The sequence below is a fragment of the Camellia sinensis genome, chromosome 5 (genome assembly GCF_055761805.1).
Source record: "Camellia sinensis isolate YWXY chromosome 5, ASM5576180v1, whole genome shotgun sequence".
Taxonomy (NCBI): Eukaryota; Viridiplantae; Streptophyta; class Magnoliopsida; order Ericales; family Theaceae; genus Camellia; species Camellia sinensis.
The window spans coordinates 210,308,160-210,324,512 of record NC_138965.1 but is presented as its reverse complement, the minus strand read 5'-3'; the positions used below and the strand labels follow the sequence as shown (position 1 = coordinate 210,324,512).

At 35.0% G+C, this 16,353-nt stretch overlaps 2 protein-coding genes across 5 annotated transcripts; both read right to left on the bottom strand.

Annotated features, from left to right (window-relative positions):
- Positions 1 to 398: 398 nt before the first annotated feature.
- Positions 399 to 6,688, bottom strand: LOC114319823 (ubiquitin-conjugating enzyme E2 34-like). Of its 4 annotated transcripts, none has more exons than XR_014330991.1 (11): positions 6,054 to 6,688; positions 5,705 to 5,856; positions 5,351 to 5,411; positions 5,124 to 5,186; positions 4,998 to 5,037; positions 4,873 to 4,900; positions 3,496 to 3,565; positions 3,206 to 3,295; positions 1,923 to 2,246; positions 1,083 to 1,138; positions 399 to 603 (listed from the first exon to the last, which is right to left on the bottom strand). XR_014330991.1 is itself a non-coding variant. In XM_082871382.1 (8 exons), exons 2-7 carry the CDS (start codon positions 5,732 to 5,734, stop codon positions 3,527 to 3,529), a joined length of 261 nt encoding a protein of 86 aa, XP_082727508.1. In that variant the 5' UTR covers positions 5,735 to 5,856; positions 6,054 to 6,688; the 3' UTR covers positions 2,270 to 3,295; positions 3,496 to 3,526. The 4 variants fall into 4 exon arrangements, 1 of the variants encoding a protein (XP_082727508.1); XR_014330990.1 differs by lacking the exon at positions 1,923 to 2,246 and adding an exon at positions 1,714 to 1,759; XR_014330992.1 differs by lacking the exon at positions 1,923 to 2,246.
- LOC145789237 (uncharacterized) lies at positions 5,806 to 10,159 on the bottom strand. Its single transcript, XM_082872546.1, has 6 exons — positions 10,033 to 10,159; positions 9,730 to 9,932; positions 9,216 to 9,287; positions 8,605 to 8,676; positions 8,389 to 8,444; positions 5,806 to 5,856 (listed from the first exon to the last, which is right to left on the bottom strand). The coding sequence occupies exons 2-6, from the start codon at positions 9,860 to 9,862 to the stop codon at positions 5,806 to 5,808; spliced, it is 384 nt and encodes a 127-aa protein (XP_082728672.1). The 5' UTR covers positions 9,863 to 9,932; positions 10,033 to 10,159.
- Between the last annotated feature and the right edge of the window lie 6,194 nt (positions 10,160 to 16,353).

The following is a 16,353-nucleotide window of genomic DNA, read 5'->3' as shown; positions in this document are numbered from 1 at the left end:
GGAAAATCGCAAATTAGCGGCGTTTAAAAAACGCCGCAAAAGGCCAGGAAAACGCCGCAAAAAGATAATACGACGTTTAAAAAATTCGTCGCTGATACGGCCGCCGTCATATCTTTGTAGCGTTTTAAAAACGTCACTATAGAGTTTAGACGACGTTTTTTAAAACGTCACTAATTCTTAACAGCTGTTTGACTATTTCCGTCAGAGTTAACTATGACATAATCATGACGACATTTTGCGACGTTTTCATGAAAAACGCCACCTTTTCTTTGCTATTAAAAAAAAAATCATAATTAATGATTTTTTTTAATGCTATTCAAAGCAAACCACCCATCCATATCACCATTTTCAAAATATATAAAAATAAATAAAAAATAAAAAATTACTAATATGGAGTATTCATTTTTCAATTTTCCACAACCAAAAAAAACCCTTTTAACACAATATGTTAACTCAATACATAAAAATAAAAATTGCTAATATTTTCTCATTTTAACAAAAAAAAAAAAAAAAATACTATAGAGTGCGCTCTAGTATTTAGCTTCAGGTTAGCTTCAAGGGCTGCTCTATTGAAAAACTTCACCCCAACTCATCATCTTGGCTCTGCAATAATAGAGCAAAGCATTACACTTCAACACACCCAATAAATCATATGTTCAAGAGAATCAAGGACATTCCCATAAATATCCATATAATTAGCAGCAATTCAACATCATTAAAACATGTTGGTGAATAGAAACCAAGCTATACAACATCAATTTTCAGTCCTATCAATAAGATCATATATATTGAAAACTTATGCATTTTGTTGCTTCAATAAGATCAATCATCCAAATAAGGGTCGTCGCCAAGCCTATGCATTTTCATCATGATTCTAAGCTTTTGTTGCTTCTCGTAAACCAAAGATGTCAATATGACCGGCATAAATAGGGAAAATAATTGAAGTTTATTACCATATATAAGAATGAAACAAATAACATCTTCCTAAATAATATACTGAAAGATATCAGATGCAAAACCATAATATGATTAAAGGTCGAGTATTATAGGATAACAGGAATAATATTATAGAGAAAACATACTTGTGAAAAGCTTTCTGAATTTCACGTTGACTTGCATTCCGTTCAACCCCAAGAACCTGAAACAACATAGTCACAAGAAACTACTAAGGAAGAAGCCAACAAAATTTTTAACGGAACACACAATATTAAATCCCTACTTAGACAATGTAGATTATTCATTATAAAACAAAGACTTCACTTCAACTTTTGACAATCAATTCAAATATGAGATAGAGATGATTTCATCAACCACACTGACATTCCCAGCAGCACAGTAAAGATTACTAAACAAAATCTAAGATACCCATTCTGTGACAACTTGGCTAAATACAAGCCAAATGTTTACTTCAGGTTTTTGCAATTTAGTCTACCTGAAAATCTCAAGAATCATGACACTCACGTAAAACCATTAAGTCCAGTTACTCCAGTAGCACACTGTTCACTCAATTGATATCAAATTACTCAGATACAATCTCTATTGGAGGCATCACCGTAACATGCATATCACTATCAATTCAAAAACCTAAAAAATTGATGACTCAAAATGTGCACATCTTCTTCAAATAGCAATTTTAAAATTGAACTTTTTGCCCAAGAAACATATGACTGAACTATCAGTTGAACAGAGATAAAGGCATGCTTTGAATGATACCTGCTGCAAATGAATCATTGGAAGTTTTTTGTTCTTCAACCACAAACTGGATATGTTTAGTAACTTCCTTTTCTCATTTTTTACGTCAAAACAATTCTTACAATGATATGTAAGATTGAACACAGTGCTGTGAAACATGTAGAGTCTATGCTAAATGGAAAATGAAGCTACTACAAGTAGATGTAAACACAAGTTACTTTCAGAAATACCTCATACAAAAGAAATTCTCGAAAAAAGTTCCCCTTCTCTGATAATAGAAATGCCAAGGCTGCTCTTGTTTGAATTGGCTACTCTGATTGAGATGAACCAAATGGAAATGGAAATACGGGGACATTGCTTCTTTGAATTTGCAGAATACCAAACTCAGCCATATCCCCGTTCAGATCCTCACCACCTCCACTTTTGGCTGCAGTTATGAAATTCTCAAAGACTTGCATAACATCTATGAATCTTTCAACATCACAAACCTCAGATTTTCCATATATTGTGTAGCGTAAAGCACTCAGACGTGGTGATTCATCAGTCAGGAGCCTCTGACATTACAATCAAAATATATAAATAAAATGAAAAGAAATAAGAAGCGGGTATGGTAAACTTCAATCTAGACCAATATCCAGCAAAAACGTAGGAACAGTATATTACATCAAAAATGTCAGTGAAATAAAATAGTAATGCACAATTGGTTATTTAACAAGGCAAAGTGCATACAGTATTTTTTATGACATTGAAGTATGTGCTAAGCATTCTAGCCAAGATGAGGATGCTCTCCCGTAATTCCTTGGGGTCAAGGGAAAAAAGGAAAAGAGGACAATAAATCAAAGGTCAAAAGCGTATAAACCAAGAAAGAAAGAAACTCTGGATACACAAGGTCAAAAGTGTTCTGTTCTTTTCTATTTTAAATACTCTCGCACAATATTAAACCCACCCACAAATAATGGAAGGACTGTTCTTCGTGTTACATGTGATCTTTATTCATTTGTTCTATGTTATATAGACAACATTTTACACTTTGTGCTTATCCAAACAACAAACACAAAGAATGAACATCAATATCTGAGAAAGCATATAGATCTCAAATAGATTTGAAAAATTAGAGAATTAAGTTCAGACAAAACAGCAGTTTTCTCACTTGATGCGGCCTTTGCAACTGCATCACTCCTTCTATGTACTGAAGCGTAAACAGCATCTACAATACTGTAAGCGGAAGCAGTTTCATATTTCTTAAATACTAATTTTAAAGACAAAATAATGTTTACAATTAAAATAGAGCAATTCATGTATAAAATTGAAATCGCATGCAAAGTTATATAGTAAATTCAACTACTTATACATACTTGTTGAGTGGATGTCCAACATGTACAACTAAATATATCAAACACATCTCATACCCTTCCCAAGTGTCGAGTGTCCAACATGAGTACTTCACAAAATTAGAAGAGTATTGTAAACATAGCTGCCAACTAGGATACCACATGCCAAAGCCACTAATTACCTGAATTGTTATAAGATCTGCCCTAGTGAATGTTTCATCAGTGAGAAGCTCCTTCTAATTCTTGGTTTTGATGTTTAATTCTTTAATTGCCTATGAAGCAAAGACAAATGGAAGAGATGTAGATCACTTAAATAGAAATTACACAAAGAGCTTATAAGGAAAGACTACTAATATTGATGATCAATAAATAAACAAGCCTCATAGCAAAAAAACATTTCCTGTAGTCTTTACAGCAACAATGTGTATAAATTCAGTAAAAACTTTGTTCAGTACAGGGCAATGATACTCACCTGCAGAAAAATAAAGAAAAATGATTTGCAATTAATTATGCCAACCTAACAATCCAGATGTCCATTTTCCCTAAAACAGAAGACCAAAAAAATCGTAAGGTGCAAATTGCCATCATAACTAATTTATTACAGTAAGATTACTGTTCATATACAGATCTTAGCATATCTATTACACTTTTCAGATCAATTAAAATAATCTTCTCCGGACATCAAACATAGGTTTCCTTTTCATGTATACATGCACTACAAATGTTTCAGATACAATTTAGCCCCACATATTTACTAAATCAAGATGAAGAAACCTATTATTATTTCTTGAAAATAAAATACGGGCACCTGGCCAGCCTTGGCCTTGCTAATTGAAGAACCATGTTAACTTCAAAAGAGAAATATAACGCTCATTTTAATGACCCTGCCTGCTCATTATATTAAGAGCAAAGAAACCAAGTTGTTGCAAGTTTGCAACCAAGCTGAATAAGCTCAAATTGAGCTAGAGCAAACTCAATTGAGGGAAGGTGAGCTTGAACATTGTCATGGTAACTCAAAATTCAGAGACGAGGGTTTGTATGTGTTTTATGTTGTGTGAACATTTGACAGTCAAGCAGAGCATAAAATGTGTACCTACCTACCTGTCTCCTTCACCCCCAAGGTTTGTGATATTTCAAGAGAGAATGTAATTTGTAAAGCATTCAATTTTATACACTGAGATGAGGGTTTGTATGTTTTGTATATTCCATTTCCTGCAAATACAATTACTGGTATGTTTTCGTGTTCTCAATAATGTAATAAATATATAATATATATAGGTATTTGACTTACTCATGCCTCTGTGGTTTCATGTATGCCAAAAAAGTGGCCATATGTGGCAAGGGTCAAAGGTGAAGGAGAGGGACGGAAAGAGACGGAGAGAGGAATAGAGGTGGCCGATAGTGGTAGTAGGGTCACAGATGACGATGGAAAGAGTAATAAAACAGGTAAGAAAATCACATAATACTTTAAAATAAGCGAATCAACCAGGAAATCATTCAATAAATTTAAAATAAAGTGGAGACGGATGCACGAGGAAGCAGAGAAGGTGCAGAAAACCTCCATTCATTGAAATAAGTGAATCAACCAGTTACACCAATGCACAACCAGATACTTTGTTAAAAATTGAGTAGTATACAATGTCATGAATGCAGAATACATTCCTATGATACAGTCATCGGCAAGAACTCAAGACTCAAGAGTCAAATGAATAAGGACTGTTTGGTATGTAAATAAATGGGATTGAGATGTCCATAAAGAAAATTTCAGGCACATTTCATCTAGTTGTGTATCTATCCTGTATAGTTAGCAGACAATAGCCATAGAATACTAGAGAGTTCAGAATCTCACCATGAATGAGAGAAGGCCAGTAAGTATGCTACATTTAAGACATACAAACCCTAGTCAGCATCAGACGCTAGATTAAATGGTTACAAACAATGACATCTGTTTTTTCATCAATGACAATGTATTACCTTGATACAGACCACATCGGATTCCAACTTTCTGGATGAACTGAAAAATGATAGAAAGGAGATGAAAATAAAATCAGTTTATTAAAAAGAACAGATGATTCCTAGATGATATTTAACGGCACTTACAATCACTCATAGACAAGCAGAGTTTCTTTTGTGTCATAAATCGTCCATTTGGAGTAGTCAATACTACAATGGAACCAAATGTAATTTTCAGTTAAAGAAACCTAGTGAAAATGTTAAAAATAAAAATAAACATGAAGCTGCTAAAAAGTATCAAAAAAAATTTTCCAGAAAAATTTAAGCAGACAGAATCCACAACACATGATTCCTGGAGGTTTAAAAGCATGTACCTGCAATTGAGGGTCCAAGAGCAATTATGCAGGCCCCAGTTAAAGTTGCCAGGTCAACTATCTGCAAAACAATTGATCATAGTGTCATCAAAACTTAAAAGACAAACTGAACTTTCTAAAATAGAGCAAACTCTTCCAAAAAGAGTTAGGAAAATGAACCACCAATTGATTTTTCAATTTCCACAAAATAAGGAAACCCATTTAAACTCTGAAGGGCAGGTATTGTACTTGTATTGTTGTCCTTATTGTCATACGAAGCCCATTATTGAAACCTGCCCTTCAGAGTTTAAATGGATTTCAAGGCCTTTCTTTGATCTGCCCTTATTGTCATACGAAGCTCCCAATATCTTCCACCTTGATCCCACACTGGCATGACGGCATCATTGTCTTCAGGCAAATCAGCTGCCCAGTTCGGTATCTCCAATGTGTACGTAATGTCTGTGTGGGAGAGCACCTTACCAAAGCAATAGTTTTCCATATCCTTTCTTGAATTGATTCTCCAAGACCTAAACAAATTAAGGATGTGATCAATTAAATGTATATTCAAAGAATAACTTAAATTAATCCAAAAAGAAAGTATACAAATAATAAACAAAAATGAAATTATAAAACAGAACAGAATAAAACAGGTCCTCCCACCCCACAGCCCTTTAAGAACTTTCAGAGAGAGAGAGAGAGAGAGAGAGAGAGAGAGAAGCATTACCTTTACTTACTCTTATCTCTGAAACTTGTGTCCAAGCTCAGACAATGAGGTGTTTATATAGAGGAAAGACAAAAAGAGTGGAAGCTACTGTCAATGTCATTGTTTTTTATCAACAAAAGAAGAATTTTTATTAATGAAGATCAAAATACAAGTGCAATCACAATAAAATTTAACAATCCCAACTATGTCAACATCAAAAAGCAAGTGCAATCATATGCCACCACTAAACTGAAATGATTGGTGAGGAACCAATCAAGCAAACAAGACTAAAGAAAACCAACCAAAAGCCAAACAGTCCCCAATCAAAGATACAAGATAGAAAAACAAAAGAAGACCACCAATACCAATGAGTTAATGTTCTTCTTGATTAAGAGCGTTAAGATAATATTATATTATTATCCTAACGAATATTAGACATGAATGGTTGGTTACGGTCGTTCTCATTAATGCAATTAGAGTGACTGAGGATGTGAGACTAGTTTTTGTTTGGGTTATTGCAATAGTTGTTAGTATAGCTTATTGTCAAAGTTCGTTGCCCGCACTTGTAATTATTTATAACAATTATGTAAAGAGAACAAAATAAATTACTTTTTATTTATTATTAAGACTGAGATCCTATTATGAATTGGTGCTAGGGACTAGGGGTGAGCAGCGGATATACCGATCCGCCAAAACCGACCGAACCAAACCGATCCGCCGCATTTTGGACGGATGCGTGATGACGAGCGGACGGTTGCGGATTGATTTTCTCAAATCCGCCAATTTGGCGGACGGATGGCGGATTTGAGATTTTTTGGCCGCAACCGAACCGCCAAACCGCCAAATCGCGAGCACCCCTAGTAATTTATAAGACTTTGTATTTTTAATTTGTTTAAATATTATATTTGTGTTTTCAATTGAAAAAGAGTTTAAATATTCTGTTGAAAAAAAGTTTTCAACTTGAATATATTTTTTGAATTGAAAAAAATAAACGTATTATTCATATATATATTTTTAGTTTTTAAATGTAACTCTAAAAATAATAAATAGAAAATATGATATATGTTGGTTGGTTTTTGTTTTCAAAAACATATGTAGATGTAACAATACAGAGACATTCAATCTCTACTACTGCTCTGTTCATGGTTTTGGTGATTTGAATTGTTATTATATTTTAAGAATCACAGATTGTAATACTTTATGGGGATGAATCATACTGTGATTGTAATATGTGGATGAGGCCTGCAGTGATCATGATATTCTAAAGTTTCAAACTTTTTTTCTTTAGATAAGGCATACAGTGATTGTAATATTTTTTTAAGTCATTGACTGTAATACTTTCTTTTTATTTTTTTTCTTTTTTCGTTTGAGGAAGTGCACAAGTTGAATTATGTTGAAAATTTATAAAATTTTAAACCGCCAAACCGATTCGCATCCATCCGCCAAACCGCCAATCCGCTCAATCCACATCCGCCGGATTGGCGGACGGATGCGGATTGATTTTCTTCAATCCGCCAATCTGGCGGACGGATGGCGGATTGGAGGTTCCGTGGCCGCAACCGACCCGCGCCCACCCCTACTAGGGACTATAAGTTAACCAATGCAAAATTACCTAGTGTACTTAAAAAAGGAAAATTCATGTAGTATTTTACATTCTTTTTTAAGCATTAAATCTGTGAAACTTAAGGGTGTGTTTGGTTTGTGTTTTGAGATAATTTTTTTAAAAAAATTTTGGAGAGTGAGTTTAGAAACTTTTTTAGTTTGTTTAGTTGTATACTTTGAAAATAGTTTTGGAGTTTGGAAGTTTGGGATGATTTGATATTTTATTGTAGTTAAATAAATGCGTGTGAGAGAAAAAACAATTCTAAAATCAATTGGTCATCAATTGATTTTTCAATTTCCACAATTCTAAAATGGCATGTCTCTATTTTATCCATATAAACTCTGAAGGGCTCTGGTATTACATAATAGAGAACTCATGTTTCAGAATACAGATTAATTTCCACAAAATAAGGAAAATTTAAATAAACCAAACAGAATAAATCTACAATTTTGCTAAATAAAGTGCATTTGTCATGATGTTTATATACCTGCCAAAAATAATCACATCGGAAGGCAAACCCACAAGAATGGATTTTGAGAAGCAAGGAGGGAAAATTCTACATATTGTATATTCAACGGCTAGAGGAATACCCATTCCCTAAATACAGCTGTGAGTTGTTGCACAAGACCCATCTATTATCCCTCTTGGGTATCTCCGTCAAAAGTGAGAAACTCTATAATTTTTGCCCTAATTTTTTATATTGTTGTTGAACTTGCATAAATATAAGAAGGAAAAACCACCTCTCATGTGTACCAAACAAGCATCTGAGATATCATTGAATCCCAAGCTTAGTACTTTATTCCATAGCCCTGCAGAAAACATGACATGAAAAAGGTTACTTTTTGCTGTGAAGATTGTTTCAATGTTTTCCTGGTGCTATTAGAAAGTGAAGTATGTATCCCAATTTAAAAGACAGTCCATTATTCTTAAATCAGGAGGGATACAAAGTAAAGTTTATATATAACCTACCTGAAAACTTTTCACACCCATCGTCAGACAAATTACATCTACTTAGGTTCAAATATAGCAGGGCAGGAATAGCTGCATGTATAGAACAAATGGCAATCAGATTAATACCAAACATGAATAACTTATACTATTATTAATCATAGTATATCACAAGAAATCCTTCATTCATCACCAGCATTTACCACGTCCAGTCAAAAACATTTAAGCAGAAAATCAAAAAAATTAACAATCAACTCCTTTGAAAATCAGAAGTCAGCTTCCAAATAGAAAACATTACTGAGAAAGTAATTTTTTTTCATTTTCTCAATAATCCAATGCATTACACTTCCAAATATTTTTATTGTGCTTTGATCCACAAAATGTTTAAATTTTCAAATGGAAATCCTGGATTTGCAATAAACTGCTAGTCTCCTACAAATCCAAAATCATATCTTTGAGTTACCTTTGTCAAGATATTTTCTTAAGTATAGACCATAAAACAAATAATACTCATGAAATATTTATTGTTTCATAGCACATACCCTTCTCTCAAAATGCAATATTTATCACAATATCCAGTAACATAACTACAATGGCGATGGCTCAGAGGAGAAGAAAAGGTAAAAGTGAACCTGCAAGAGAGTCCAAGCATACCGCAGTAACAGGGCAACCTTCCATGTTCAATAGAGAGAGCTTGTGCAAACCTGCAATGCACACAGATACCAAATATTTCAGTGAAAAGTTATAGAATTTGCCATACCAAGAAGAAAATGAAACCAAAACTGACCACGACAAGTTCCTAAGGGAAGCATTATCAAACCATTTAAAGGAAAAAAAAATCAAGGATATTGTTTCGAATGAAAAAATTCAAATCTCAAACAAATATTTTTGAATGACAAATTTCAAACCTTAAACATATATTTTTGAATGAGAAATTTTAGATCTGAAACATATGTTTTTGAATAAGAAATTTCAAATCTCAAAGCATATTTTTGAATGAGAAATCTCATATCTGAAACATATGTTATTGAATAAGAAATTTCGAAATCCAGTAGGAAGAGCGAGGAAGATAGTGAGTCGTGTTTGAGACTAGATCTGATGGAGCAATAGAGGGGGAGAGAGAGAGAGAGAGAGAGAGGATGAGACCTGAGGGGCGGTAGCGACGGGAGGACCAGACCTTAGGAGGATTACCAGAAACCCAGTATTCATGATCTCGTCTCCTCCTCTTGCTTCGACTCGACCGGTCTCGGTCTCGATCCCTGTCTCGATCCCGATCCATGATCTCGATCCTTTTTCACTCCTCAGTCTCGTAACCTCGCGTTCCTGCAACTCAACCGGTCCATCTTTCTCTGCAAAATCATCAGAATCAGAATCAAGAACAACAAAAAATCGTCTGGAAATTTCAACCAAATCGATTCCAAAATCGATGGATTTAGAATTAAATCTGACCAAGTAATCGTAATCGAACTGGTGAATCTCTCAAGAAGCATGAGAGAGACGGAGAAAACCCTAGATCTAGGACGGAGAGAGCAAACGATAGAGAGAGAATGATAGAGACGGAAAGAGATATGGGGAGACGGAGCACTGTTATAAAGTGAAACGCGTGTTTAACGGGTGTATTTTAATCTAACGCGTGTGTTTAACGCGTCTTTCACAACGTTTGTCCAAGAAACGATGTCTAAGAAACGTTGTTATAGCCAGCTTTTCTTGTAGTGAACACACGCAGTTTAGGTGGAAAAATGCCACTCACCCACTCTAACACACACAGTTTAGGTGGAAGAATGCCTTTACTATACAAGTTAACATTTACAAGTATAGTCGTGTACAAAGCTTACAAGGCTCTCACACTCACACTCACAAGTGCTTCACTCTTAGAGCTCTCTTGGATCTCCAGGTCTCTAGGTTCCTAGCAAATGAGACCCCTCACCCTTATATAGCCATCTCCCTCCTCAATGGACGGCTAGGATCACTTTGATCCAAGGGCTACAAACTCTCATCTAGAACATTCCATAGAACTATCTAGGACAACTACCCTATTTACTACAATCTAGAACTCTCTTACACTAGTGTAGTACATGGTAGGCTTTTCCAAGACAATCTAGGATATTCCAGACACATCCAGGCTCTTCTGGGCACTCCAAGGCTCTTCCACATTCCGGAATCTTCTAGGCCACTCCGGACCCTTCTACCACATTCTAGAGTCTTCCAGCATACTCTAGGTTGGTCTCCCCCATTCCGGAACCTTCCAGCGCCTTCAGCATATCGCCCACGCTGCTCCTTGTGTCACATAAATTGTCGGGGCGTGACACTCTCCCCCACCCAATCCCGTGACGCCCTCGTCACGCAGAAGCATACCGAGCCACCACGTCTCGATATGATCTGTGTCCGCTGCTGCTGGAGCTTGCCTCTTCGCCCTTGCCATGCAGCCTACTCTATTGCATCCCTGCAAGTACTTTCTCTTTGTCCTTGCCATGCAACCTACTTCGCTGCGTCCCTGCAAGTGCCTTTCTCTCCGGGCAGTCCTTCACCATGTGCGGTCCGTTGCACAGGAAACACTCGAGCCGCCCCTTCCAGTTCAAGCCCAGCCTCTTAGCCTCGTCAGTGCACTCAAACCTTAGAGTGGCACCTCTCTTCCCCTGCGCATGTGAAGTTTTCTCCTTGGCCTTCACCTCCGCGCACCGCTCATCCTTCTTTTGGATGTGCACCTCCCCACTCTTCTGGGATATCGACCCAAGAAGTTGGATGCTCCCCAACTGGGCCACCTCCTCTGAAGGGTCTTTACTCTCGGAGTCCCTCGCCTCCTTCTTTCCCTTCCTTTCCATGGCACTCAGCTGTTTCTTCTTCTTCGGGCAGTTTCTCACCATGTGCGGTCCGTTGCACAGGTAACATTTAAGCTGCCCCCCCTTCCTCGGAGATCTGGTGCGTTGCCCCTTCTTTCGGCGTTCCCGTCTCTTCTGGGCCTCGCCCTCACTGTGCTCATCCTCGGTGGTCTGAGGAGACTGCCTCCCACCTTTGGCACGGCTTTCTCGGGCACTGCTCGCACCCTCATAGCTCTTAGGTTCCGGTTCACAAATCCTCCTCTTTGGTGAAGCCAAACCTCCATTGCCAGCGACAATGGCCTTCTTGCATAACTCCAACTCTAACTCCAAGCTAGCTACTCTTGCTTCCAGGGCCTTCTGCTGGGTTACCTTCTCCTCTAGCATCTCCACCCTAGCAACCAAACTAGCAAAATTGGAGAAAAAGTCACCGATATGAGATGTGGGCTTACCAGGGCCAACTAGCGCATCCTTAAGCCTAGTGAACCGCTCTTCCACACTCTCCATCATCCCCTCGAGTCGTGCCTCCAATGTCGCCATCGACTCCTTCGTTGAGAGCTTCCTCACCCTGGGGACGTTCCCTTCGTCGCCAGACGTAGCCATGTACACCTTTGCTCTGATACCAACTGTCACGGACTTAGACTTTGCAAGCCTACCGTGCGGCCTTAGATGCCTCTCAACCCTCCTGGTTGCACCTAAGTCAGCCTTACCCACTCAACCACACTGACACACGCAGTTTAGGTGGAAGAATGCCACTCACCCACTCTAACACACACAGTTTAGGTGGAAGAATGCCTTCACTATACAAGTTAACATTTACAAGTATAGTCGTGTACAAAGCTTACAAGGCTCTCACACTCACACTCACAAGTGCTTCACTCTTAGAGCTCTCTTGGATCTCCAGGTCTCTAGGTTCCTAGCAAATGAGACCCCTCACCCTTATATAGCCATCTCCCTCCTCAATGGACGGCTAGGATCACTTTGATCCAAGGGCTACAAACTCTCATCTAGAACATTCCATAGAACTATCTAGGACAACTACCCTATCTACTACAATCTAGAACTCTCTTACACTAGTGTAGTACATGGTAGGCTTCTCCAAGACAATCTAGGATGTTCCAGACACATCCAGGCTCTTCTGGACACTCCAAGGCTCTTCCACATTCTGGAATCTTCCAGGCCACTCCGGACCCTTCTACCACATTCTAGAGTCTTCCAGCATACTCTAGGTTGGTCTCCCCCATTCCGAAACCTTCCAGCGCCTTCAGCATATCGCCCACGCTGCTCCTTGTGTCACATAAATTGTCGGGGCGTGACACTTGGTAGCAATGGCAGGACAGGAAACCTCGACATAGGATGCCCTTGTTGCACCCTGGGATTCTTTAATGTTCAGGGACAGAATTGGATGAAGATTGATCTATTTTCAACTATTATTGAGAGGCATCATAGACAAAATTCAGCACCAATTCAACTATTTGACAGAGACCAAGACCATATTATTCATTAAATCAAAAGCAACCATATTAAAATTTTCATTTTTATTTCTTCTTTCTTTTTCTCAGAATAAGATACCACTGGCAGTCATATCAAAACCATAATGCTTGTTTCAACTCCCTTAATCAAGTTATCAACGTAGTATTACCTCAAATTGTCTGAGACTGCCCACATTTTGTGATGCGCTTCCAACAAGAAGTGTTTGGTGTGGTGGCATAGTGTACAGTGTGGTAGATAGATATAATAGTTTGACTTGGCCATGCATTCAATGGAAAAAACTTTTTGATAAATTTTATTGATATTGTTGTATTCAACATTATTATGGAAATTTCTTTTTTCGGTCATATATATTATTTTTTTATTTTTATAATAATAGGCATTATTAAAATTATCAATAGAAGTTGAAACGTGGCAGTTTCCTCTAATCTAATGTTAGATATATATAGTAATTTCTTTCATTTTTTTTTAAAGATTAGAACATATGTAGAGTATGAGTTGTAATTATAATTAATAGTGACGTAAGGTTAATTCCATCCAAATTAAATTTTCAAATTAAAAAAATAAAAAAATAAATTACACTAATATTTTTGAAGTTTAAAAAATTATACAAAGTTTTAGTAGTTTGATATAATTATATTATGGTAATTTAGTCTCTATTTGAATTTAAAAAAAAAAATTAAGGGTAAATTTGTGTGGAAGAAAAAAAATGAAAAAAAAAAACTTTAAATTTATCACTTTTCTCTTGATTTTTTTTTCCCCAATTTTGTATGGTATAATTCACATTTTAAATGAATTTGAACGTTAGATTAAATATTATGAGTATTTGTCATTGTAAGAATTGCTCTTGATCTATTTGGAAATAAAATTGTTTTGTACTAAAAAAAAAAATTAAAACGTACATAAAATTTAAATTTATAGTGTATGTTTTGATTTGATGTGGTTAAGTCGCACATAGAATAAATCTGATTCATACATTATAAATTATAGTCACTTTTGTGATATTTTTTATTTGTTTTTGTTGGATATATAGTATTATTGATTTTACATGTATGTGATATCACTTTGACATCACCAAGACTGTAATTGAGTCATAAATTTGTGGAGGAAAAAAGAAAAAGAAGAAGAAAAAGATGAGAGAAATGTGCGGCCATGCAAGGGCGGAGGGATGTGGGGGCCGGGGGGTCACGTGCCCCCTGACTTTTCAATTTTTTTTTTTTTGGTTTTGTTTGAGCTTACATGCAGTGCCACATAATACACAGCAGCCCACTTGAACACGTACACATGCACCAAATTTCCAAACACACTAACACATGCACCCAAACACATTGACACACCTTCAATTCAATTCAATTCAATTATATATATATTTTTTTGATTCAGGGAAAAACGGCAGCAATATATATATATATATATATATATTGATCTCTCTTTGTTACTTTGTAATTTATCAACTCACGATTCATCAGATTAAGATCACATAATACATATTTGGGATCACACTATAATCTTATTATCTTCTCTTCATTGTTTATATGTAACTTTATTTATAATTTTTTATTTTTAAATAAAAATTATGAGTATCAATTTATAATTATTTGTTAAGTTTTGATTTGTAAAAAATTTTAATTTGTTATTATTTATGTTAAAATAAGAGATTTTGATATGTTAAAATTATGAATCTTAATTGGTGGTGATTTATATTAAAAGTAAGGGATTTTGATTTGTTGTTGTTTGTGCTAAAATTAGGGATTTGATTTGTTCTACAATTAAAAATATTAATTTATAGTATTTGTTATTTAAATTAGGGACTTTCATTTGTTATAATATTAGTATATTAGAAATTTTCTTTGTTGTGATTTGAGCTAAATTTAAATTTTTTGATTTATATTAAAATTGGAGATTTTGATTTGTGGGAGTTTGTGATTTTGATTATGAATTTTTATTTTGATTTTGATTTTTTAAAACAGTCATGGAGAAATATTTCAAAAGAAAATCAAAATTAGAATCATCTCTTCCTTAAGAAGAAGATTATAATTATTTTTTCGCAAAACAAAGTCGCATATAAATTAACTTAGGGCTGGTTTGGCAAGTTTCAAAAAAGTTAAAAAGTTAAAAAATTATTATTCTATTTAAGTCATATCATCTTATTTAAGTCACACCACCTCTCTAACACATCACTTTAAACTCAACCCAAATCCAACCCATATTTCATAAAAAGTCAAAAAGTACACTTATTTAGATCATCCTTAGTAGACCTTCCTGCAGATCTAGGACTACGACCTCGGATTATGGACTATAATACTAATGATCGAGACCAAATTTTGAGATTATAATTAATTGGTGCCCCCTACATTAAATTCCTGGCTCCGCCACTGCGGCCATGCTTGGTTTTTGGAGGAAAAAAAATCATATATTTTTTTAAAAACATAAAACTAATTTGATTAAAATAAATATAAAAAATATTTTTAAATTTTACAAAAATTATTGCAAACTTTTCAAAAGATAAAATTATATAAAAATGATGAATATTTTTTATTTTTTATATTTATTTCAGTAAATTAATTTTAAATTTTTTAGAAAAATTTTCTGAAACAAGTTTGTAGAAACCAAACCAAATACACAGTTAATCTACCATCTAAAAAAAAAAAAAAAAACCACAATCATTCTAGGTAAAGCCCAATCCTATTTACTTTAAATGTATACCACACATCTCTTGTCGGGTTAACTTTAAGACAAAATTTCTTGGTTCATATAATTTTCTTTTCTTTTTTTATCAATTTTTTTTTTTAAAAAAAAAATCCAAATACAGTGTGCAACATGATAATGCAATAGAAATTTTTTGTGTAGATACCATTGAGCATGATATTTACCCTTCGAAGAGGGTTCGGTAATCATGAAAAAGCAATTTCTTATTTTTTTTAACATTATTATTAACATTGACAATTTTCTAAATATCATAGCATTAAATGCACGTGTAAGATTAGTACGTTACACACTCTAGATTCTGTTTAAAATGCACATGTGTAAGATTAGTCCGTTGCACACTCTAGATTCTGTTTAAACATGATTTTGGAAAGTAGGAACAATTACATTATTATTTCCATTTTATTCTTCCACTTCCAAGCTTATATATACTTGCATTATGGCACATATCTTTACACAATTTACAACACAAATACTTTGAATTCATTCATCGTCCAATACAATACTTCACTCTCTTTCTCTCTCTATTTTTTCTTCAAATCAACATGGATATTCCTCTCTTGTCTCTCCCTCGCTCAGAACGAATGATTCACCAAAATGTCTGTTTTACATATTTTTCTATAAATTGTTACGTGTTTTGAATATGTGCTTTTAGTAATTTCTTTTTAAAATTTTATATACTTTAATGTGTTGTTGATTTAAATTATTATGTTGTATTACATACATGTAGGGTTTTCGTTGTGCTATTTTTGTTATC

Bases quoted from the DNA above. Each gene is read 5' to 3' on its own strand.
- LOC114319823 (XM_082871382.1), bottom strand. From the start codon at position 5,734: ATGATGCCGTCATGCCAGTGTGGGATCAAG. The intron at 5,412-5,704 runs GTGGAAGATATT...ATTGTTTTGCAG, and splicing joins CATGCCAGTGTGGGATCAAG to ATAGTTGACCTGGCAACTTT. The intron at 5,038-5,123 runs GTAAGTGCCGTT...ATCATTTTTCAG, and splicing joins CTGCTTGTCTATGAGTGATT to TTCATCCAGAAAGTTGGAAT.
- LOC145789237 (XM_082872546.1), bottom strand. From the start codon at position 9,862: ATGGATCGGGATCGAGACAGGGATCGAGACCGAGACCGGTCGAGTCGA. The intron at 9,288-9,729 runs GTCTCATCCTCT...TGTGCATTGCAG, and splicing joins CCGTCGCTACCGCCCCTCAG to GTTTGCACAAGCTCTCTCTA. The intron at 8,677-9,215 runs GTTCACTTTTAC...CTATACATGCAG, and splicing joins ATGCTTGGACTCTCTTGCAG to CTATTCCTGCCCTGCTATAT.